The sequence below is a fragment of the Globicephala melas genome, chromosome 1 (assembly GCF_963455315.2).
Source record: "Globicephala melas chromosome 1, mGloMel1.2, whole genome shotgun sequence".
Lineage (NCBI taxonomy): Eukaryota > Metazoa > Chordata > Mammalia > Artiodactyla > Delphinidae > Globicephala > Globicephala melas.
In genome coordinates, this window is record NC_083314.1 from 40,449,021 (window position 1) to 40,475,438 (window position 26,418).

Here is a 26,418-nt window from a genome sequence, read left to right on the forward strand (position 1 = left end):
GATCCAGGGACAACTTCCCCGGGAGAACGCACGGCGGGCCTCAGGCTGGTGCAACGTCACGCTGGACTTTGCCGCCGCAGGCCCGCCCCGCACTCCGTGCCCCTCCCTCCCCGCCGGCCTGAGTGCGCCAGAGCTCCCGAAACAGCGGCTCCTTTAACCCCGTCCTGTCTGAGCAAAAAACAGACGCCCTCCAGCGACATACACGCAGAGGCGGGGCCAAATCCAAAGCTGAGCCCCGGGGGGCTGTGAGAACAAAGAACAGAAAGGGAAATCTCTCCCAGCGGCCTCAGAAGCAGCGGATTAAAGCTCCACAATCAACTTGATATACCCTGCATCTGTGGAATACCTGAATAGACAACCAATCATCCCAAATTAAGGAAGTGGACTTTAGGAGCAAGATCTATGATTTTTTTCCCTTTTCCTCTTTTTGTGAATGTGTATGTGTATGCTTCTGTGTGAGATCTTGTCTGTATAGTCTTGCTTCCACCATTTGTCCTAGGGTTCTATCCGTCCATGGTTTTTTTAAAAAATTTTTTTCTTAATAATCAATTTTAATTTTAATAACCTTATTATACTTTACCTTCGTTCTTTCTTTCTTTCCTTCCTTCCTTCCCTCCTTTAGACAACAAATCATCCCAAATTGAGGAGGTGGTCTCTGACAGCAAGATTTATGATTTTTCCCCCTTTACCTCTTTTAGTGAGGGTGTATGTGTATGCTTCTGTGTAAGATTTTGTCTGTATAGCTTTGCTTCCAACATTTGTCCTAAGGTTCTATCCGTCCCTTTTTTTTTCTAAATAAGAATTTTTTAATTCAATAACTTTATTATACTTTATTTTATTTTTGCTGTATCTTCTTTCTTTGTCTTTTTTCCTTCTTTCCCTCCTTCCTTCCTCCCTCCCTCCCTCCTTTCTTTCCTTCTTGCCTTCTTTCCTTCTTTGCTTCTTTCTTTCTTTCTTCCTTCCTTCCTTCCCTCCTTTCCTTGTTTCTTTCCTCATACTTCTACTAATTCCCTCTACTTTTTCTCCCTTTTATTCTGAGCCGTGTGGATGAAAGGCTCTTGGTGCTCCAGCCAGGAGTCAGGGCTCTGCCTCTGAGGTAGGAGAGCCAACTTCAGGACACTGGTCCACAAGAGACCTCCCAGCTCCACATAATATCAAACGGCGAAAATCTCCCAGAGACCTCCATCTTAACACCAGCACCCAGCTTCACTCAACGACCAGCAAGCTACAGTGCTGGACAACCGATGCCAAACAACTAGCAAAACAGGAACACAACCCCACCCATTAGCAGAGAGGCTGCCTAAAATCATAATAAGGCCACAGACACCCCAAAACACACCACCAGACGTGAACCTGCCCACTAGAGAGACAAGATCCAGCCTCATCCACCAGAACACAGGCACTAGTCCCCTCCACCAGGAAGCCTACACAACCCACTGAACCAACCTTAGCCACTGAGGACAGACATCAGAAACAACGGGAACTACGAACGTGCAGTCTGCAAAAAGGAGACCCCAAAAACAGTAAGATAAGCAAAATGACAAGACAGAAAAACACACAGCAGATGAAGGAGCAAGATAAAAATGCACCAGACCTAACAAATGAAGAGGAAATAGGCAGTCTACCTGAAAAAGAATTCAGAATAATGATAGTAAGGATGATCCGAAATCTTGGAAATAGAATGGACAAAATGCAAGAAACATTTAACAAGGACCTAGAAGAAATAAAGATGAAACAAGCAATGATGAACAACACAATAAATGAAATTAAAAGTACTCTAGATGGGATCAATAGCAGAATAACTGAGGCAGAAGAACGGATAAGTGACCTGGAAGATAAAATAGTGGAAATAACTACTGCAGAGCAGAATAAAGAAAAAAGAATGAAAAGAACTGAGGACAGTCTCAGAGACCTCTGGGACAACATTAAACGCACCAACATTCGAATTATAGGGATTCCAGAAGAAGAAGAGAAAAAGAAAGGGACTGAGAAAATATTTGAAGAGATTATAGTTGAAAACTTCCCTAATAAGGGAAAGGAAATAGTTAATCAAGTCCAGGAAGCACAGAGAGTCCCATACAGGATAAATGCAAGGAGAAATACGCCAAGACACATATTAATCAAACGGTCAAAAATTAAATACAAAGAAAACATATTAAAAGCAGCAAGGGAAAAACAACAAATAACACACAAGGGAATCCCCATAAGGTTAACAGCTGATCTTTCAGCAGAAACTCTGCAAGCCAGAAGGGAGTGGCAGGACATATTGAAAGTGATGAAGGAGAAAGACCTGCAGCCAAGACTACTCTACCCAGCAAGGATCTCATTCAGATTTGATGGAGAAATTAAAACCTTTACAGACAAGCAAAAGCTGAGAGAGTTCAGCACCACCAAACCAGCTTTACAACAAATGCTAAAGGAACTTCTCTAGGCAAGAAACACAAGAGAAGGAAAAGATCTATAATAACAAACCCAAAACAATTTAGAAAATGGGAATAGGAACATACATATCGATAATTACCTTAAATGTAAATGGACTAAATGCTCCCACCAAAAGACACAGATTAGCTGAATGGATACAAAAACAAGACCCTTATATATGCTGTCTACAAGAGACCCACTTCAGACCTAGAGACACATACAGACTGAAAGTAAGGGGATGGAAAAAGATATTCCATGCAAATGGAAACCAAAAGAAAGCTGGAGTAGCAATTCTCATATCAGACAAAATAGACTTTAAAATAAGGACTATTGAAAGAGAAAAAGAAGGACACTACATAATGATCAAGGAATCGATCCAAGAAGAAGATATAACAATTGTAAATATTTATGCACCCAACATAGGAGCACCTCGATACATAAGGCAAATACTAACAGCCATAAAAGGCGAAATCGACAGTAACACATTCATAGTAGGGGACTTAAACACCCCACTTTCACCCATGGACAGATCATCCAAAATGAAAATAAATAAGGAAACACAAACTTTAAATGATACATTAAACAAGATGGACTTAATTGATATTTATAGGACACTCCATCCAAAAACAACAGAATACACATTTTTCTCAAGTGCTCATGGAACATTCTCCAGGATAGATCATATCTTGGGTCACAAATCAAGCCTTGGTAAATTTAAGAAAATTGAAATTGTATCAAGTATCTTTTCTGACCACAACGCCATGAGACTAGATATCAATTACAGGAAAAGATCTGTAAAAAATACAAACACATGGAGGCTAAACAATACACTACTTAATAATGAAGTGATCACTGAAGAAATCAAAGAGGAAATGAAAAAATACCTAGAAACAAATGACAATGGAGACACGATGACCCAAAATCTATGGGATGCAGCAAAAGCAATTCTAAGGGGGAAGTTTATAGCAATACAAGCCCACCTTAAGAAGCAGGAAACATCTCGAATAAACAACCTAACCTTGCACCTCAAGCAATTAGAAAAAGAAGAACAAAAAAACCCCAAAGCTAGCAGAAGGAAAGAAATCATAAAAATCAGATCAGAAATAAATGAAAAAGAAATGAAGGAAACAATAGCAAAGATCAATAAAACTAAAAGCTGGTTCTTTGAGAAGATAAACAAAATAGATAAACCACTAGCCAGACTCATCAAGAAAAAAAGGGAGAAGACTCAAATCAATAGAATTAGAAATGAAAAAGGAGAGGTAACAACTGACACTGCAGAAATAAAAAAGATCATGAGAGATTACTACAAGCAACTCTATGCCAATAAAATGGACAACCTGGAAGAAATGGACAAATTCTTAGAAATGCACAACCTGCCAAGACTGAATCAGGAAGAAATAGAAAATATGAACAGACCAATCACAAGCACTGAAATTGAAACTGTGATTAAAAATCTGCCAACAAACAAAAGCCCAGGACCAGATGGCTTCACAGGCGAATTCTATCAAACATTTAGAGAAGAGCTAACACCTATCCTTCTCAAACTCTTCCAAAATATAGCAGAGGCAGGAACACTCCCAAACTCCTTCTATGAGGCCACCATCACCTTGAGACCAAAACCAGACAAGGATGTCACAAAGAAAGAAAACTACCGGCCAATATCACTGATGAACATAGATGCAAAAATCCTCAACAAAGTACTAGCAAACAGAATCCAACAGCACATTAAAAGGATCATACACCATGATCAAGTGGGGTTTATTCCAGGAATGCAAGGATTCTTCAATATACGCAAATAAATCACTGTGATACACCATATTAACAAATTGAAGGAGAAAAACCATATGATCATCTCAATAGATGCAGAGAAAGCTTTTGACAAAATTCAACACCCATTTATGATAAAAACCCTGCAGAAAGTAGGCATAAGAGGGAACTTTCCTCAACATAATAAAGGCCATATATGACAAGCCCACAGCCAACATCATCCTCAATGGTGAAAAACTGAAAGCATTTCCACTAACATCAGGAACAAGACAAGGTTGCCCACTCTCACCACTCTTATTCAATATAGTTTTGGAAGTTTTAGCCACAGCAATCAGAGAAGAAAAGGAAATAAAAGGAATCCAAATCGGAAAAGAAGAAGTAAAGCTGTCACTGTTTGCAGATGACATGATCCTATACATAGAGAATCCTAAAGATGCTACCAGAAAACTACTAGAGCTAATCAATGAATTTGGTAAAGTGGCAGGATACAAAATTAATGCACAGAAATCTCTTGCATTCCTATATACTAATGATGAAAAATCTGAAAGTAAAATCAAGAAAACACTCCCATTTACCATTGCAACAAAAAGAATAAAATATCTAGGAATAAACCTATGTAAGGAGACAAAAGACCTGTATGCAGAAAATTATAAGACACTGATGAAAGAAATTAAAGATGATACAAATAGATGGAGAGATATACCATGTTCTTGGATTGGAAGAATCAACATTGTGAAAATGACTCTACTACCCAAAGCAATCTATAGATTCAATGCAATCCCTATCAAACTACCACTGGCATTTTTCACAGAACTAGAACAAAAAATTTTGCAATTTGTATGGAAACACAAAAGACCCCGAATAGCCAAAGCAATCTTGAGAACGAAAAAAGGAACTGGAGGTATCAGGCTCCCTGACTTCAGACTATACTACAAAGCTACAGTTATCAAGACGGTATGGTACTGGCACAAAAACAGAAATATAGATCAATGGAACAGGATAGAAAGCCCAGAGATAAACCCACGCACATATGGACACCTTATCTTTGATAAAGGTGGCAGGAATGTACAGTGGAGAAAGGACAGCCTCTTCAATAAGTGGTGCTGGGAAAACTGGACAGGTACATGTAAAAGTATGAGATTAGATCACCCCCTAATACCATACACAAAAATAAGCTCAAAATGGATTAAAGACCTAAATGTAAGGCCAGAAACTATCAAACTCTTAGAGGAAAACATAAACTCTATGACATAAATCTCAGCAAGATCCTTTCTGACCCACCTCCTAGAGTAATGGAAATAAAAACAAAAATAAACAAATGGGACCTAATGAAACTTCAAAGCTTTTGCACAGCAAAGGAAACCATAAACAAGACCAAAAGACAACCCTCAGAATGGGAGAAAATATTTGCAAATGAAGCAACCGACAAAGGATTAATCTCCAAAATTTACAAGCAGCTCATGCAGCTCAATAACAAAAAAACAAACAACCCAATCCAAAAATGGGCAGAAGACCTAAATAGACATTTCTCCAAAGAAGATATACAGACTGCCAACAAACACATGAAAGAATGCTCAACATCATTAATCATTAGAGAAATGCAAATCAAAACTACAATGAGATATCATCTCACACCAGTCAGAATGGCCATCATCAAAAGATCTAGAAACAATAAATGCTGGAGAGGGTGTGGAGAAAAGGGAACACTCTTGCACTGCTGGTGGGAATGTGAATTGGTTCAGCCACTATGGAGAACAGTATGGAGGTTTCTTAAAAAACTACAAATAGAACTACCATATGACCCAGCAATCCCACTACTGGGCATATACCCTGAGAAAACCATAATTCAAAAAGAGTCATGTACCAAAATGTTCATTGCAGCTCTATTTACAATAGCCCGGAGATGGAAACAACCTAAGTGCCCATCATCGGATGAATGGATAAAGAAGATGTGGCACATATATACAATGGAATATTACTCAGCCATAAAAAGAAACGAAATTGAGCTATTTGTAATGAGGTGGATAGTTCTGGAGTCTGTCATACAGAGTGAAGTAAGTCAGAAAGAAAAAGACAAATACCGTATGCTAACACATATATATGGAATTTGAGAAAAAAAAATGTCATGAAGAACCTAGGGGTAAGGCAGGAATAAAGACGCAGACCTCCTAGAGAACGGACTTGAGGTTATGGGGAGGGGGAAGGGTGAGCTGTGACAGTGCGAGAGAGAGTCATGGACATATACACACTAACAAACGTAGTAAGGTAGATAGCTAGTGGGAAGCAGCCGCATGGCACAGGGATATTGGCTCGGTGCTTTGTGACAGCCTGGAGGGGTGGGATAGGGAGGGTGGGAGGGAGGGAGACGCAAGAGGGAAGAGATATGGGAACATATGTATATGTATAACTGATTCACTTTGTTATAAAGCAGAAACTAACACACCATTGTAAAGCAATTATACCCCAATAAAGATGTTAAAAAAAAAATTAATACAAAAAGAAAGCTAGTATTTTCCTCCTGTGTCCCAATGGATCACCATGCACCCCACACTCCAGAGGCTACCATACCCAGTCTCTGCCCTGCCAATAGTCAACTTTTTTATGCGGCCGCCAGCCTCTCAGAGCACGGCGGGGGAGTAGCGCAGAATAAAAACAGGCATCAGACTGAGCCGCATGAGGCGCCACTCTGTAAAACGCTCCGCCGTGTGCACTGTGAGGGCTGCAGCGACAAAGGGAAAGGGCCTGGGGTTGCCCTGCCTGCAGAAGAACATGCAGACTCCCAGGCACCGGCTCCACTCTCATCCTGGCGAAGGCCTCCTCACCCCAAAGACCCTGTGCACCAGTCACCTCTGAGAAGCTTCCCTCCACCCTGCACTCAAAGGGTGGAGTCAGTGGCCATGCGAAGCGAGCCCAACGCCACCTACCTCCTGCCGGAACTCCACCGCCTCCCGCCCGTCCTCCTCCTCGGTCTTCACCAGGGACATCTTGACCCAGGTGCGGAAGCCGCCCGAGAACTTCCAGCCGGAATAGGCGCTCTCGCAGGCCTGCATGAAGCCTACCCTGTCTGGGCTTGGAGGGCAGAGAAGAAAGGTCCACGTTAATCAGGCGGGATTCGAACGTGGTCAGGCTCAAACTCCAACCCCTACGTCAAGCCGGTTTCTCTGCTGGTACCACCAGGATGCTCCCACTGCCCACTGCCCCCTTCCTCAAAGGCCTGCTTTTTGGCTTCCAGATGGAGGGGGAGCTGTCAGCTGCCTCAAGGCACGAGCACGGTCGCTGAGGCTCCCGGCAGGAGAAGCCCTCCCCACTCCCACCCACCCACCCCCAGCATCTGCTCCCGGAGCAGCCGGCACCACAGTTCTGCAGACGCGCCCCCAGCGCCTCGGAGAAATCTGGGTTTCAGCAGCCCTGGGGTGCCCTCATTGGCCCTCTGCCTCCCTGAAGCCCCAGAGAAGGGAAGAGGCTTCCCCAGGGAGCTCTCAGCCAGGCAGGACACCACAACACCCACTCAGGATGGTGCAGACGTGGCAGGATCATAAGGCGCACAGGCAGGTGGCAACCGCATGGCGGTACTGAGGACCCACACGAGAGGAGCAGAAAGGGGCTGGGCAGGCAGGGGACACAGCCAGCTTCAAGCAGGGAAGGGAGAGGGAACTCTAGGTGGCAGAAGGTGCCGAGGAGGTGGCCCCGGGCTCCAAGATGGGCAGGATTGGGGCGCTGGGGTGTGAACGGCGGTGGCAGCTCACGGCCTCGTCAGCTGGCGGAGCGGCCTCCTCTCTGCCCTAGCTGCCGCCCGGCTTCCTTGAAATGGAGCCCCAGGGCCACGCAGGACCTGGAGGGACTGAGTCACCCCCGCTCAGGCCCGTGCCGAAAGCGCTCCCACGGCCCACGACACGAGCACTCTGGGCCCCCGAGGTGGCACCACCCACGAACAGGACATTTCATCCTCCTGTTAGAAACGCGTGGCAAACAGGCACTGAGCCCTCACACAGGGCTGGACCCAGTTCCAGGACACCGTGGGGAGCCAGGCCCAGGGGAGGAGCTGCCCTCCAGGGGGCTCACAAAACCCCGTCCTCGGCAGCCCCAGCCAAGAGCAGTGGGCCCCACCAACCTCCCTCCAGGACTCAACCAGCGCTGCGTTTCGGAACCCCCTACACCGGGCTTGCCTGACCTCGTGGAGAGGCCCTCCTCCAGGCCAGTGGCTCATCCACAGCCCTGCTTCCCTGCACCCTCTGCCCCAGCCTAGGGATGAGCACGGCTGGAATGAGAGAATGACTGTCGAGCAAGCCCGCCCTGAGCTCTAAAGGCCACCTTTGCAGGAACTCCTGGAAAGAAGAGAAGAGGAGGTAATCGATGGCGCTGAAGTCCTCGCTGCTCTGGTTCAGGCGGAACTGGAGGAAGACCAGCTCCCGCTTCTTCACCTCCCGGGGCCCCTGCACAATCAGGGCGGATTTCTGCGGAGACAAAGGCCAGAGTCTCAGCCGGGAGAGCCGCGTGGGTGGTCCTGACCTCGCCTTGGGCACACAGGGCTCCTCACCCCACCCCACGCCCAGGAACAGCGTCTGGACCAGGCCTGACAGCAACCTGTCCTCCCGCCACGAGCCTCACTGGCTGGCAGTGCTGGGGAAGCTCTTTATCTAGAAATGGTACTAACTTCCATCTGCTATAGGTACAACTGTTTTTTTCCAGTTCGTCACTTTCCCATTAACTCTGTTCTAATGCCATTTGTTATATGAAGCTCTAAAGGTGATGTAGTGAAATCTGTCAATCTTCTTCACAGCTTCTAGACTTTGCTTGCTAAGGGAAACCAAAATTATATCAATATTCTCCTGTATTGCTTCATAGCACTTTTTAAAAAACTTTACATTTAGATACACAATATGCCTGCCTTTCAGTTTTGTCTATGCTATGAAATAGGGATCTCACTCTCACTACCCAAACAGTGGGCAGACGCAGGTTTGACCCCTGAATGTTTACTCATTCTGGTATCTGACTGGGCAGGTCCCCTCCACATCACTCCCCACCCCATCCCCAAAACCTGGCAGGGTTATTCCGTATACATGCTCTATTTTTTTAAATAAATTTATTTTTATTTTTGGCTGCGTTGGGTCTTTGTGCTGCGCACGGGCTTTCTCTAGTTGCGGCGAGCAGGGGCTACCCTTCATTGTGGTGCACAGGCTTCTCACTGCAGTGGCTTCTCTTGTTGCAGAGCATGGGCTCCAGGCGTGCAGGCTTCAGTAGTTGTGGCTCGCGGCTCTAGAGCGCAGGCTCAGTAGTTGTGGCTCACGGGCTTAGTTGCTCCGCATCATGTGGGATCTTCCTGGACCAGGGCTCGAACCCGTGCCCCTGCGTTGGCAGGCAGATTCTTGACCACTGCGCCACCAGGGAAGTCCCCACATGCTCTTCTAAATGTACTTTAAAACCAGCTTGTTAAGTTCCATGAAAAAATTCAACTGGGACTTTTAACTGTGATGATACTGGATTTACAGATTAACTGGGGAGAAACATCTTTACATCTACTTTTATAAATACTCTACCGAGATTTGAAAAGAGTATTCTGACAGGAACAGTGTTACAACATGCACTTACTCTAAGTTTATTAATTGTGCCAATTCAATTCTCACTTCTTATCCTTACTACTTCTGTCTGTTTGAACTGTGAATTTGAGAGAGGTGTTAGTAACACTCTAAGGTGATAGTATTTTTTATTTCTAACAGGTTTTGCCTGAGGAATACAAAGGGTATGCTGTTTTGCTGTTTTGCACATAAAAATTTATGGCTGTTAAGTCTTAGTGGGGAGAAGTGGAGTTTGAACCTCTTGTCCACATAAACAGCCCTCTTTTAACCCTTTGCATCTGGAATTCCATTTTAACTGACAGTAAAACTGCCACTCCACTTCTTCTGCAGCTGTCTTCTGCATTTTCCCAAGAGATCTCTGCCCATCTGTTTATTTTCAACCTTTCCATGACAGGTTAAGGGGCAGCAGAGAATGCTAACTGTCCCCAGTTTCCATTATCCACTTCCTCCTGCAGAACCAGTGCTGCTTCCCCAGGTGCAGATTTTAGCAGGATATAGTTGCCCACTGGAGGTGCATTTCTGGCCTCAGATGTGGCCATGGGACGAAGTTCCTGGAATGAGCACGAAAGTGACTCACACAATCCCACGCCAGGCCCTTAGCGGGGAACTGCCCGCCCTCCGCTGCTCACCTTCCCGAGATGGGGCAGTGCACACGCACGTGCTGGGGGGTCAGCACTGACCCCGAGGACCGAGACGGCGCCCGGGGATGGCAGAGTGACAGACACAAGCCCTCACTGGCCATCCTGCGAGGCAGCACTGCCCGCACACACAGACGTCCCCCAAGAAAGAAAGAGCCCTCTCTTATCTCAGCCGCTGTGTTCGTCTGGAGTGTTTGCTTTTGTACAGGAGCTTAGCCTGTACTCTGACCAACGTAAGTTGTTTTCCAGAACTGGAGTGCTGAGGGAACAACCGCCTGAAGATAAGGCATCACCTTCACATTTGGACACCGGGAATATGGCAGGCGGTGAGGAAACAGACATGGGTCCTACAGGCTGGAAAGGCAGTGACCCTAACTGTGCCAGAGCAAGGCATTTGGTAAAAACTAACGAGATTTAATTGAGGGTACAAGAGCTAGAGACTAGAAAATAAATGAGAATCTGAAGATTGATGAAGCAGGACCAGATGAGCCCCTTGGCTGGGATGCTTTCACGTGGACTCAACAGGATGTAAACAGCCACGTTTCTGCAGACATCTCACTGCAAACAAAGGGGCTGCGGGCAGCAGAAGGATAAGGACTGTTCAGCCTCCCAACCTAGACAGCCCAAAGCCGCGGGGCCCACGGAGGGCCTGTTTTCTAGTGTCCACTCCAGAGGACGGGCCCAGAGGATCACAGCCAAGCCATGCTCTCCCAGTGGACAAGGCCAGGGCAATCCAGGACGCAGGAGTCTCTGCCGAGGTGCAGGCCCTGCCACCCGTCTCTGCCTTCCTCCTGGGGGCCGAGGCAGGACGCCTCACAGGTCCCACCCAAGGGGCTCCATCAGGCTTTGGGGGCGGCTATGCTTCCCGCTTTTCCCTTTCCCTCAGGAGCTCCACTGAGCCCCTCTGCTCCTCCTTCGCGGCTCTGCACTGTGTAGGGAGGGGACCTGGTACCCAAGGAGCGGGTTAGCTCTCTCTAGTTTGCGGCTGTGAATGGCAAGGAGCCCCAGTGGTGAAGACTGCCCATCACCCAGGGCTGGAGACAGGTAACTTCAGTCAACTTAAGTTTGCAGGGAAATGACTCCCCTTTTGTGCCCTTACTTTATGGTTTTCTATAATACTTAAACTATGTAACTATTAGAACAGATACAACTGGCATGAACAGGTTTGGGACACAGGACTCCTAGTTAGCGTACTACTCAATGGGGAGCCGAGAGGAAAGACGGCCGGAGAGCCTGTACCTGCGGTGCCATCTAAGCACGCACGGGCATCCAGTCGGTACACAGGGAACGGAGAGAGCGGGGAATCCAGACAGACAGCGTTTGTACTGTATTATCTAGCTCTTCATTAAAATTTTTAAAAGTTCTTTTCCTTTTCATTTAAATTAGCTTCCGCTTCCTTGGAGTCCTTTCTGTTTTTTCCTCTCCATCCTTTCATGTGGTTGGTTTCGTGTAAAAGTCTAGTGGCCCTTAATTCTCCATTCTTCTTTCTGAGTGAAGGGTTAGGCTGACTAGTACAGGTCTGGGCTGTGGGTTTCTTCCTAACAGGCCCTCTCCCAGGCTCGCCCTTGCCTGGGGCTGACGGTGAGGACGCTCAGAGGCGGCAAGCAGAGAAGGCCAGCAGGCCAGGCGCTCTGCGTACTTCTCTTCTGGGAAAAGATTCCTTTCTGATGGCTCTCTCCTTCCATTGTGGACGTCCAATCTCAAGTTCTGCTCTGTTTCTCTCTGCTGGCCCAATGCCCAAGCAGGGAACCTCCCCTTAGCTTAGGTAGAGAATGGGCCCAGAGCCTTTTCCCCGGAGCAAACACTGTCCCCAGCAGCTCTGCGAGCCCCGGGAGGGCTAAAAGCCTGGCAGGCGGTCCTGTAATTATTATCCTGACCTGCCCTACAGCAGCCCTGCTCTTTAATGTGCTGACACAGAGCCAGCAGTTGGAAGGAAAGCTTTCACCTCTACAGCAGTCCTCTCCGGCATCTGTTTTAGGGCATGGGTTTTCTCTGATTCTGCTCCATCAATCTGACCCAATGTGCTATTTATATTTTACACCAGTTCCTCAAAATTTCTGGTCCTCAGATGATACCCGTCCTTGGTTTGCAGGGCTGTTACCGATATTTTATCTTATTCTATTTTTTGCAGGAGTGGGAATCATTTCAGCAAGATTTTAGGAGGAGGTCTAGAACAAATATTAACGAAAAAGTCTTAGTGGGATTCTTTCATCTCAAGGCCCACCTGTAGTTCCTTATCACCCAAAGGAGCAGGTCCTTCTCCACAGCAGATACACATGCTTTCCTCATTTGGCCGGTACTTCTGTCCACAACTTCACCGCCCACCGCCCTTCTGGGGGCACCTGGCCCTCCAGAAACACCCACCTGTGGAATTTTGCTCAGAGGCACAAACACACATGCTGTCTCCTCCCTTTATGCCTTGGTGCAGAGTTCCTCTGCCTAGAAAACCTTTCCTTCCTCTCTTTGAGCTGGAAAACTTACTCAGCCCTATTCAATCCTTTTGGAAACAAGGATATGGGATGAAAAGGAGAAGATGTAAATATATACGAAATTCTTTCCCTGCCTCCAGAACCCTGTGCAGACGCTGTTCCCGGCCGCCGCCCACTCCCCGGCTGAGCGGAGCCGTTGGTGACGGCAGGGCGGGGGTCCTTGTTCCCGGACCAGTGCTCCTTCTTACACCGGTATAGTTATTCCAAAATATGGATGCCCAGGTCCCGCCCCCAGGAACAGTGATTCAGGTGGGCCCACATGGAACCCAGAATCTTTGCTTTCGGAAGGGATCCTGGCAATTCTGTCGGGCAGTCAGCTATGGGACCCACTTGGCTGTGTCACACCGGCCCCACTCTGCAGCCCGCCACCCTTCCATCCAGGACAGGATCTTATCACTTTGTCGGGAATCCCGGAGGGTCACTCAGAGGAGGCCGAAGGCCCCACTGCCCTCCCTGAAAGCAGGTGAGCCAGCCGCGGCCAGACTCCACTTAGGAGTGTTTGCCAGGGGCCGAGGGCCCGCACCGACGTGGGGAGGGGCGAGGCCACCTGGCAGAAAGAAGACCTGGGGTCCTCAGGGTGCGAGGCCAACGGAGCACGCTGCCCAGACCCAGCTCGGGGAGACGAGAGTTACCAGGGTCTGATTGGAGAAGGGGTCCGTGTAGTTGATCGTCTGGGTGGTGCAGTTCATGTCTCCTGGCTGGCCGGGGCTCTTCAGAGGTGGAATGACCTCATAATGGTGCTTACAGCTGAGCAGCTGGGCCTGACCGGGGTACAGGGCAATGCCTGGGGGACAAGCAGGGAAAAGTGAACGGTCACAGTCCCTCACCACACCCCTAAAATCATGTCACATATATTTTTTCACACCCGCCAAACACCTAAGTTCAGGACTCCCTGGGTGACTGCAGACGAGGGAGAAGAAAAGTGTCACAGAGGATGGGGAGCTACACACCCTGCCCTCAGAAAGCCCTGCTCTAATGGAGGAGACAACTGCCCCCTCGGTAAGCCCCTCCCGGCCGGGGATACAGCCTCCCCAGTGCCTGCACCAAAACCCGCCCCGTTTCAGAACCCTGCTCCACACCCTCCAAGGAGGCCTCCGAGACCAAGCCGGGCACTGCCAGGCCCCCCGCACCGCCGCCCACCTGCAGACTCACTGGGCAGCCCTCGGCTGTGGGACTCCCCAGGTCTCATTCCGTCTCGCATCTCCTGCCCAGACTGGGAGCTCCAAGTGTGCAAGTCGCGGCCCCAAATCCCTCCCCCTCCCGCAGCCAAGGCACCTCGTTCAAAGCTCTAAGGACAGCAGCTGTTCTAACCTCAATAGTGGAAACACTGAGAGCAGCACATGGCCCCAGACACAGGCAGAGTCAGACCAAGAGACCAGACAGAGAGAGTAAAACCCACAGATAAAGAGACAAAAGCAGACAGAGAAGAGGAACAATCACGAAACAGGCAAAGACAGGCAAGCGCACTGGGACCAGCACACCTGTCAAGAAGCCCCAGGCAGAGGGGACCTGAGACTCCAGATCTGCCCTGTGAACAGGCCATCCGAGGGTCACTCGGGGGCATCCTGTGGGCAGAGCCTGAGCTCACAGAGTTCACACCTCCCGGTCCACTCCACGCTGCCAGAGCCCAGTGCCAGCCCCACCGCCCCGGAGCAGACAGCCCGCTCTACGGCAGAGACAGCCCCTCGCAGGGACAGGAGAGGTACGGATGATGTGGCCTGGGAGCCCCTCTCCAGGCAGGGCCCCGCCCACCTCTGGATGGCCTCGCCTCCCTGCCACCTGTAACTCCCACTTCTCCGCATCACTGGCCTCTGGCTCCAGCCAGGCTAGACTCATCCTCTCCAGAGAAGCCCTCTGCCTCCCTACGCTCACCTTTGCTCCTGTAGACCCCCCTCCCAGAGAAACTGTCTTCCATTTACCAAAGCCCAGCTCATATCCTGCCACTGAGCATAAGCATTCCTTGCCCACCCCAGTCCTGCAGCGACCACTCCAGGCTCGGTCCACCTCCCTCCTTTGCACGTGACACTCTGCTGGGTACCAACAGCAGCTCTTGGGGTGCATAACCCACACCTAGACTGTGCTCGGACTCCTCTGCCCTGCCCGTGGTGCCCAGCAAGACGCCAAGAGTGCAATGGCAGCTCAGGGAGTATTTGCAAGTCGATGCCCCAGGCCTGGGCCTGATGTCTGCCTGGCGCAGGCTCTACCTGGGGCGTCGTAGCGATCCACCTCCTTGTAAGACACCGACATGACAGGGTGCTTGAGTTTCTCACGAAAGTCCGTGATGGTCTGGTAGACCAGGAAGACGGCCACGGCCATGAGCAGCAGGTAGATGAAGATGAGCAGCACGGAGAAGACGTTCTTCAGGCAGGCCTTGCTAAAGCGGATGCTGCTGCAGGCGGACTCGCTGTCCAGGGCTGAAGGACAATGACACACACGTGAGCCAGAGGAGGTGGGCAACCTCCAGGCCCACGACCTGCTTTACCAAGGAGCCGAGGTTGCCCACACATCCAACCTCCCCACCTCAGCCCTCACATCCGAATCACAACACGCGGCCCCTGTCGACATTCACCACACACCTGCTCTGCCAGGAGGGGGACCCTGAGCTGAAGGAGGCGCCCCTCTAGAGGGACAGACAGTTACAACCCAGCAAGGGAGCCGGCCCCAGCCTACCTCTCTGGCCCCATCCCCTGACCACTCCATTCCCCCAGGACCAGCTGTACTAAACAACTGTTCCCAGTGTGCCCTCCTCAGCCCTGGAGCCCCTCACACCCCAAGCCTGGCCTGAGGTACTGCTCCTGCTGACTCCTAACTCATCCTTCAGGGTTCAGTTTAGAAAGGCATTTTCTCAAGGAAGCCTTCCCTGACCCCATAACTTGATTTGGGCACCCCTTCCTCAGTGCTCCCAGGGCACCCTATGTCCACTGTCATCACTCTGCAATGCTACTGTCTACATGTCTTTTTATCCCCCTAGGCTGTGAGCTCCACGAGGGCAGAGACAGGGCCAGTCTTGTCCATAATGAACCCCTAGCCCTTCACGCTGTGCCTGGAATAGAGCAGGCATTCTGCAATTAGATGGTAAATGACTGAACGTGTCCCAATGCCAGCCCCTTCCCAAAAGTCCTATGTTGAAGCCCTAACCCCCAGTGTGACAATATTTGGAGACAGGGCAGTTAAGGAGATAATTGGGTTAAACAAGGTCATAAGGATGGGCCCTAATCCAATAGGACTAGTATCCTTATAAGAAGAGCGAGAGCCCAATGGCATTTTTCACAGAACTAGAACAAAAAATTCTTTGATTTATGCAGAAACACGAAACACCCTGAAAGCCACAACAATCTTGAGAAAGAAGAATGGAGCTAGAGGAATCATGCTCCCTGACTTCAGACTACACTGCAAAGCTACAGTCATCAAAACAGTATGGTAGGGGCACAAAAACAGAAATACAGATCAATGGAACAGGACAGAAAGCCCAGAAATAAACCCACACACTCATGGTCACCTAATCTATGACGAAGGTGCTAAGAATACACAATGGAGAAAAGACAGTCTCTTCAATAAGTGATGCTGTGAAAACTGGACAGCTACATGTAAAAGAATGAAATTAGAACATTCTCTAACACCATACACAAAAATAAACTCAAAGTGGATTAAAGACCCAAATGTAAGACTGGATACTATAAAACTCCTAGAGGAAAACATAGGCAGAACACTCCTGGACATAAATTATAGCAATATTTTTTCTGAACCATCTCCTAGAGTAATGGAAATTAAAAAAAAAAATGGGACCCAATTAAACTAAAAAGCTTTTGCACAACAAAGGAAACTATAAACAAAATGAAAAAACAACCTATGGTCTGGGAGAAAATATTTGCAAACTATGTGACTGACAAGGGATTAATTCCCAAAATATACAAACAGGCCATACAGCTTAATATCCAAAAAACAAACAACCCAATAAAAAATGGGCAGAAGACCTAAAGAGACATTTCTCCAAAGAAGACATACAGATGGCCAAAAGGCACATGAAAAGATGCTCAATATCGCTAATTATTAGAGAAATGCAAATCAAAACTCCAGTGAGGTTACCACTTCACACCAGTCAGAATGGCCATCATTAAAAAGTCTACAAATAATAAATGCTGGAGAGGGTGTAGAGAAAAGGGATTCCTCCTACACTATTGGTAGGAAGGTAAATAGGTGCAGCCACTATGGAGAACAGTATGGAGGTTCCTTAAAAAACTAAAAATAGAATTACCATAGCATCCTGCAATTCCACTCCTGGGCATATATCTGGAGAAAACTCTAATTCGAAAAGATATATGCATCCCAATGTTCACAGCAGCACTATTTACAATAGCCAAGACATGGAAGCAACCTAAGTGTCCAATCAATAGATGAATGGATAAAGAAGATGTGGTGTATATATACACACACACACACACACACACACACACAGTGGAATACTACTCAGCCATAAAGAAGAAATAATGCCATCTGCAGTAACATGAATGAATCTAGAGATTATCATATTAAGTGAAGTAAATCAGAGAAAGACAAATATCATGGGAAAAGAAGAGGGAGAGACACCAATGATGCATACACACAGAGAAAAAGTCACATGAGGGGATGACAGTGGACAGAGTTCAAGGATGGCAGAGCAGTCAGAGAAAGTTAGGGGGAAACCTGAAAGGGAGGGAGCCACATAGGGTAGTCAACTCCCAAATCTGCAAATGAAATATGCTCAACTTCTTGACTGGAGACACCAGGAGGGCCAGCAAAAAAGCAGCAGGTGGAAACCAAAAGATCTGAGTGGAGATTTCAGCTGCTGCTAATGCAAGGAACATAGATTAGAACTTGAGTCTTGTCATTTTAACTACCTGCTAAGACAAAACTTCTTCAGAGGATCATAAGAGAATCCAGAACCTCTATAACGTGTCATTAATAGCATCTAGTGTTCAATTAAAAAATCACCAGACATGCACAAAAACAAGAAAATGTGACCCATACTCAAGGAAAAAAGCAGTATATAGAAACCAATGCCAAGATGACCCCAAATGTTGCGATTAGCAGACAGGAATTTTACAGCACTTTAAGGATTTAAAAGAAAATGTAAGGATAAGGAATGAACAGAGGGGAAATAGAGAATCTGAAACTGCAGAAAAGAACCAATGGGAATTCTAGAGCTGAAAAGAAAAATAAATAAAATGAAAAACTCACAGCATAGTCTTTAACAGCAAAAGTTGACAAGGAAAAAAAGCCAGTGTAGTTGAAGTTAAATGAACAGAAATTATCCAATCTAAAAAAAAAAAAAGATTGAAGAAAAAGACTAACAGAGCCTAGACAACTGTGGGACAATATCTAGCACTCTAACAACATGTAACTGAAGGGAGAAAATGGGTCACAAAAAATATTTGAAAAACTAATGGCCCAAACTTCCCAAAACCGGAGAAAAAACATCAATTTATAGATCCAAGAAGCTCAATACATGCCAAGCAGGATAAATAAGAAAACCAATCCTACGCAAATCATAGTCAAACAGCCAATGCAAAGGTAAGAGAAAAATCTTGAAAGCAGCCAGGAAAAAAAAACGCATATTACATACAGGAAATTATATCCAATGATAGGTTAACTTTTGATCATAAGTAATGAAGGTCGAAAGACAACGGAACATCTTTAAAGTACTGAAAGAAAAAAATTCTGTCAACTGAGAATTTTAAAATTCCAGCAAAACTAACCTTCAAAAATGAAGGGGATAAGGTTATTTTCAAACACAAAAGCTGAGAGAATTCATCACCAATAGACTTGCACTACAATGCACGCTAAAGAAAATTCTGAAATGACACTAGATGGTAACACTCAGATGTATAGGAAGGAATAAAGATCCTTGGAAATGTTAAATACGTAGGTAAATATAAAAAGCTATTTACATATTTTTAAAATTTTAGGCTATCTAAAGCAAAAATTATACAACAATACTGTAAGGTTTTCTAACTTTTGGGAAAGAAGGAACAGAGAAACAACATATAAGACAAATAGAAAACAGCAAAATGGTAGAACCAAATGCAACCATATCAATAATTACTGTAAATGTAAATGGACTAAACACTCCAATTAAAAGGCAGAGACTGTCAGCCTGGATCCAACCAAATGATGTCTATAAGAGATGGACTCTAAATACAAAGACAGAAGAGTATTTGCTCATAATTATTTCATTTTCTTTTATTTAAAAGCACAAAAGAGGAGCACAGAACTTTTTTTTTTTTTGGCACGGTACGCAGGCCTCTCATTGCCATGGCCTCTCCCGCCGCGGAGCACAGGCTCCAGACACGCAGGCCCAGCAGCCACGGCTCACGGGCCCAGCTGCTCCGCAGCACGCGGGATCCTCCCGGACCGGGGCACGAACCCACATCCCCTGCATCGGCAGGCAGACTCCCAACCACTGTGCCACCAGGGAAGCCCAAGCACAGAACTTTAAATGTCCTAGGTTGACAGAGAGAAGGAAATCATTCATTCTTTACTTCTACAAACATACATCAAGCATCAACTCTACATGCAACACTTTGTACTAGGTGCTTCAGGGAGATACCAAGAGAGAAGGATTGATGGTTTGTGCTACAAGTGCTACAGGATTCAGAAGGATGTGAAGATGTAAAATGTGAGACTTCCTTTTCTTGGAGGGCTGAATGGGGAGTGCAGGGCTAAGGGCAGAGATCAGCAAAGGCTTTGTGGAGGAGGTTGCATTAGCCCTGTCCCTAAAGCACCAGGAGGATTTTGAGGAAGAAATAATGTGGTGTTCATTATTCATTTGTTTTGCGAACTGAAAGACCAGATATCTAGGCCAGTGGTAGAGTAAGAGCTTGGTCTCCAGCCCCAGCTCTGCTACTAAATATAACTACTCTGTGACCCAGGACAGTTACTTAATGCTCCTAAGGCTAACTTTCTTCATGTGAAAAGGAAATAATCATTTCAAATGAGAGATTGTTGTAAAATGCACTACAGAGTGCCTGCTCAATGAATTACTGTTATTGGAGACCCAGAACGTACCCACTACTCCTCAAAAAATGAAGCCCTCAATGATGAAGATAACAAAGATGAAGAGCATGGAATGACAATCTCATAATAATTAACTAGAAAAAATATATGCTGAAGATAAACTGGAGGTGGGGCAGAATACAGTGTCTTTCATATAGTAGTCATGTAATGTTTCCATGTCTGTTAAATGAATGAATAACCCAAATAACAGATGAACTAAGTCTTACAATGCTTACTAGCTACCCTGAATTGGTCAGAGAATACTAGTGTATTTCAGGCACATAAAAGAAGTTATCCAATCTAAAAAAACCAACTGGTGTGCCTTATTATTTCTGGTAAAATAGTTTAGAAAATTCTTACTTTACAGGAATGGCAATTCCCAGAAGCGTCTGTGTGGTTCCTTCAGGCTGTGAAGAACAGGTTACTGCTGACAATGGCTGTTTACTCTAAAAGGAACCAGGAAGCCCCAAGGAAATCCCTTGGGTAGCTGAGAGTGAAGCCAAGGTACAAAGCAGCTCTAGTTCTCCAAAAGGAATTAAAGCAATTCACTTTTTCAACTTCCTTTGTCTCTGATTCTACTTTGGCTGCTTATTGTTTAGTAGGTCCCTAGTGGGACTGTGTCAATTTCTGCACCCTCACAGCTCTGCCACCTGCCTTCCCGCTGTGTTCCTCTCATGACCCTGCTCCACTTTACTCCTGAAGTCCCTCTCTCTGAGTTTTGCATGCAGACCCCCTCCTGGAGAGTATCCTGTATAGGGTACCCCATTAGGCACCTCACAAGACACTGCCCTTCTCCACACCCAGCCTGTAGATGGCTTCCCTTAGCTCTGGTGCTGATTCCTGATCAGTCACATGTAGCTTGGCTGCAGGGCCACAGGACCCAAAGTACGGTGGTTTGTGCACAGGGACCTACCCATAGCTGTTTTGCTTGGAAAGCACTCCCAGCCCCCATGGTCCATGTGAGACCACAGGTTCACTTCAAAACATGGCAGGTGGGGTGTTGTGAAGATGGCGGAAGAGTAAGACATGGAGATCACCTTCCTCCCCACAGATACATCAGAAATACATCTACATGTGGAACAACTCCTACAGAACACCCACTGAATGCTGGCAGAAGACCTCAGACCTCCCAAAAGGCAAGAAACTCCCCACGTACCTGGGTAGGGCAAAAGAAAAAAAGAAAAAACAGAGACAAAAGAATAGGGACGGGACCTGCACCAGTGGGAGGGAGCTGTGAAGGAGGAAAGGTTTCCACACACTAGGAAGCCCCTTCGCCAGCGGAGACTGCGGGTGGCAGACGGGGGAACTTCGGAGCCGCGGAGGAAAGCACAGCAACAGGGGTGCGGAGGGCAAAGCAGGGAGATTCCCGCACAGAGGATCGGTGCCGACCGGCACTCACCAGCACGAGAGGCTTGTCTGCTCACTTGCCAGGGCGGGTGGGACTGCAAGCTGAGGCTCGGGCTTTGGTCGGAGCGCAGGGAGAGGACTGGGGTTGGCGGCGTGAACACAGCCTGCAGGGGTTTGTGCACCATGGCTAGCCGGGAGGGAGTCCGGGAAAAGGTCTAGAGCTGCCGAAGAGGCAAGAGACTTTTTCTTCCCTCTTTGTTTCCTGGTGCACGAGGAGAGGGGATTAAGAGCGCTGCTTGAAAGAACGCCAGAGACGGGCGCGAGCCGCGGCTAAAAGCGCGAACCCCAGAGACGGGCGGGAGACGCTAAGGCTGCTGCTGCCGCCACCAAGAAGCCTGTGTGCGAGCACAGGTCACTCTCCACACCCCTCTTCTGCGGAGCCTGTGCAGCCCGCCACTATCAGGTTCCCGGGATCCAGGGACAACTTCCCCAGGAGAATGCACGGCGCGCCTCAGGCTGGTGCAACGTCACGCCGGCCTCCGCCGCTGCAGGCTCGCCCCGCAACCCGCGCCCCTCCCTCCCCCCGGCCTGAGTGAGCCAGAGCCCCCGAAACAGCGGCTCCTTTAACCCCATCCTGTCTGAGCAAGGAACAGACGCCCTCCAGCGACATACACGCAGAGGCGGGGCCAAATCCAAAGCTGAGCCCCGGGGGGCTGTGAGAACAAAGAAGAGAAGGGGCAATCTCTCCCAGCGGCCTCAGAAGCAGCGGATTAAAGCTCCACAGTCAACTTGATGTACCTGCATCTGTGGAATACATGAATAGACAACGGATCATCCCAAATTGGGGAGGTGGACTTTGAGAGCAAGATTTATGATTTTTTCCCCTTTTCGTCTTTATGTGAGCGTGTATATGTATGCTTCTGTGTGAGATTTTGTCTGTATAGCTTTGCTTCCACCATTTGTTCTAAGGTTCTATCTGTCCGTTTTTTTCCTTAATAATTATTTTTTAATTTAATAACTTTATTTTACTTTATCTTCTTTCTTTCTTTTTTCCTTCCTTCCCTCCTTCCTTCCTTCATTCCTTCCTCCCATCCTCCCTCTCTCCCTCCTTTCTTTCTTTCCTTCTTTCTTTCTTTCTTCCTACTTCTACTAATTATTTCTCTCTACTTTTTCTCCCTTTTATTCTGAGCCGTGTGGATGAAAGGCTCTTGGTGCTGCAGCCAGGAGTCAGTGCTGTGGCTCTGAGGTGGAAGAGCCAACTTCAGGACAACAAGAGACCTCCCAGCTCCACATAATATCAAAAGGCAAAAATCTCCCAGAGATCTCCATCTCGACACCAGCACCCAGCTTCATTCAACGACCAGCAAGCTACAGTGCTGGACACCCTATGCCAAACAACTAGCAAAACAGGAACACAACCCCACCCATTAGCAGAGAGGCTGCCTAAAATAATAAGTACACAGACACCCCAAAACACACCACCAGACGTGGACCTGCCCACCAGAGAGACAAGATCCAGCCTCATCCACCAGAACACAGGCACTAGTCCCCTCCACCAGGAAGCCTACACAACCCACTGAACCAACCTTAGCCACTGAGGACAGACATCAAAAACAACGGGAACTACGAACGTGCAGTCTGCAAAAAGGAGACCCCAAACACAGTAAGATAAGCAAAATGACAAGACAGAAAAACACACAGCAGATGAAGGAGCAAGATAAAAATGCACCAGACCTAACAAATGAAGAGGAAACAGGCAATCTACCTGAAAAAGAATTCAGAATAATGATAGTAAAGATGATCCAAAATCTTGGAAATAGAATAGACAAAATGCAAGAAACATTTAACAAGGACCTAGAAGAACTAAAGATGAAACAAACAGTGATGAACAACACAATAAATGAAATGAAAAATACTCTAGATGGGATCAATAGCAGAATAACTGAGGCAGAAGAACGGATAAGTGACCTGGAAGATAAAATAGTGGAAATAACTACTGCAGAGCAGAATAAAGAAAAAAGAATGAAAAGAACTGAGGACAGTCTCAGAGACCTCTGGGACAACATTAAACACACCAACATTCAATTTTCTCTTCTTCCAGAAGAAGAAGAGAAAAAGAAAGGGGCTGAGAATATATTTGAAGAGATTATAGTTGAAAACTTCCCTAATATGGGAAAGGAAATAGTTAATCAAGTCCAGGAAGCACAGAGAGTCCCATACAGGATAAATACAAGGAGAAATACGCCAAGACACATATTAATCAAACTGTCAAAAATTAAATACAAAGAAAGCATATTAAAAGCAGCAAGGGAAAAACAACAAATAACACACAAGGGAATCCCCATAAGGTTAACAGCCGATCTCTCAGCAGAAACTCTGCAAGCCAGAAGGGAGTGGCAGGACATACTGAAAGTGATGAAGGAGAAAAACGTGCAACCAAGATTACTCTACCCAGCAAGGATCTCATTCAGATTTGATGGAGAAATTAAAACCTTTACAGACAAGCAAAAGCTGAGAGAGTTCAGCACCACCAAACCAGCTTTACAACAAATGCTAAAGGAACTTCTCTAGGCAAGAAACACAAGAGAAGGAAAAGACCTACAATAACAAACTCAAAACAATTTAGAAAATGGGAATAGGAACATACATATCGATAATTACCTTAAATGTAAATGGACTAAATGCTCCCACCAAAAGACACAGATTGGCTGAATGGATACAAAAACAAGACCCATATATATGCTGTCTATAAGAGACCCACTTCAGACCTAGAGACACATACAGACTGAAAGTAAGGGGATGGAAAAAGATACTCCATGCAAATGGAAACCAAAAGAAAGCTGGAGTAGCAATTCTCGTATCAGACAAAATAGACTTTAAAATAAAGACTATTACAAGAGACAAAGAAGGACACTACATAATGATCAAGGGATCAATCCAAGAAGAAGATATAACAATTGTAAATATCTGTGCACCCAACATAGGAGCACCTCAATACGTAAGGCAAATACTAACAGCCATAAAAGGCGAAATCGACAGTAACACATTCATAGTAGGGGACTTAAACACCCCACTTTCACCCATGGACAGATCATCCAAAATGAAAATAAATAAGGAAACACAAACTTTAAATGATACATTAAACAAGATGGACTTAATTGATATTTATAGGACACTCCATACAAAAACAACAGAATACACATTTTTCTCAAGTGCTCATGGAACATTCTCCAGGATAGATCATATCTTGGGTCAAAAATCAACCCTTGGCAAATTTAAGAAAATTGAAATTGTATCAAGTATCTTTTCCGACCACAACGCCATAAGACTAGATATCAATTACAGGAAAAGATCTGTAAAAAATACAAAAACATGGAGGCTAAACAATACACTACTTAATAACGAAGTGATCACTGAAGAAATCAAAGAGGAAATGAAAAAATACCTAGAAACAAATGACAGTGAAAACACGACGACCCAAAGCCTATGGGATGCAGCAAAAGCAGTTCTAAGAGGGAAGTTTATAGCAATACAAGCCCACCTTAAGAAACAAGAAACATCTCGAATAAACAACCTAACCTTGCACCTCAAGCAATTAGAGAAAGAAGAACAAAAAAACCCCAAAGCTAGCAGAAGGAAAGAAATCATAAAAATCAGATCAGAAATAAATGAAAAAGAAATGAAGGAAACAATAGCAAAGATCAATAAAACTAAAAGCTGGTTCTTTGAGAAGATAAACAAAATAGATAAACCATTAGCCAGACTCATCAAGAAAAAAAGGGAGAAGACTCAAATCAATAGAATTAGAAATGAAAAAGAAGAAGTAACAACTGACACTGCAGAAATACAAAAGATCATGAGAGATTACTACAAGAAACTCTATGCCAATAAAATGGACAACCTGGAAGAAATGGACAAATTTTTAGAAATGCACAACCTGCCAAGACTGAATCAGGAAGAAACAGAAAATCTGAACAGATCAATCACAAGCACTGAAATTGAAACTGTGATTAAAAATCTTCCAACAAACAAAAGCCCAGGACCAGATGGCTTCACAGGCGAATACCCCAATAAAGATGTTAAAAAAAAAAAAAAAGAAAGAAAAAAACCCCAAATCTTCCAACAAACAAAAGCCCAGGACCAGATGGCTTCACAGGCGAATTCTATCAAACATTTAGAGAAGAGCTAACACCTATCCTTCTCAAACTCTTCCAAAATATAGCAGAGGCAGGAACACTCCCAAATTCATTCTACGAGGCCACCAACACCTTGATACCAAAACCAGACAAGGATGTCACAAAGAAAGAAAACTACAGGCCAGGATCACTGATGAACATAGATGCAAAAATCCTCAACAAAGTACTAGCAAACAGAATCCAACAGCACATTAAAAGGATCATACACCATGATCAAGTGGGGTTTATTCCAGGAATGCAAGGATTCTTCAATATACACAAATCAATCAATGTGATAAACCACATTAACAAACTGAAGGAGAAAAACAATATGATCATCTCAATAGATGCAGAGAAAGCTTTTGACAAAATTCAACACCTATTTATGATAAAAACCCTGCAGAAAGTAGGCATAGAGGGAACTTTCCTCAACATAATAAAGGCCATATATGACAAACCCACAGCCAACATCATCCTCAATGGTAAAAAACTGAAAGCATTTCCACTAACATCAGGAACAAGACAAGGTTGCCCACTCTCACCACTGTTGCTCAACATAGTTTTGGAAGTTTTAGCCACAGCAATCAGAGAAGAAAAGGAAATAAAAGGAATCCAAATCAGAAAAGAAGAAGTAAAGCTGCCACTGTGTGCAGATGACAGGATACTACACATAGAGAATCCTAAAGATGCTACCAGAAAACTACTAGAGCTAATCAATGAATTTGGTAAAGTAGCAGGATACAAAATTAATGCACAGAAATCTCTTGCATTCCTATACACTAATGATGAAAAATCTGAAAGTGAAATCAAGAAAACACTCCCATTTACCATTGCAACAAAAAGAATAAAATATCTAGGAATAAACCTATGTAAGGAGACAAAAGACCTGTATGCAGAAAATTATAAGACACTGATGAAAGAAATTAAAGATGATACAAATAGATGGAGAGATATACCATGTTCTTGGATT

The 26,418-nt window shown here is 45.8% G+C and overlaps 1 protein-coding gene across 2 annotated transcripts in view; it reads right to left on the bottom strand.

Moving 5' to 3' along the window:
* PACC1 (proton activated chloride channel 1) overlaps nt 1-26,418 on the bottom strand; it is a 53,726-nt gene that overhangs the window by 11,496 nt on the left and 15,812 nt on the right. Inside the window, exons 3-6 of one of the 2 annotated variants that reach the window (XM_030872968.2) lie at nt 15,099-15,308; nt 13,527-13,678; nt 8,503-8,645; nt 7,116-7,260 (exon numbers count right to left, since the gene is read on the bottom strand). In XM_030872968.2, coding sequence (XP_030728828.1) covers nt 7,116-7,260; nt 8,503-8,645; nt 13,527-13,678; nt 15,099-15,308 — 650 coding nt within the window. The remainder of the gene's footprint in view (nt 1-7,115; nt 7,261-8,502; nt 8,646-13,526; nt 13,679-15,098; nt 15,309-26,418) is intronic. The other variant, XM_060294649.1, reaches the window with a different exon arrangement.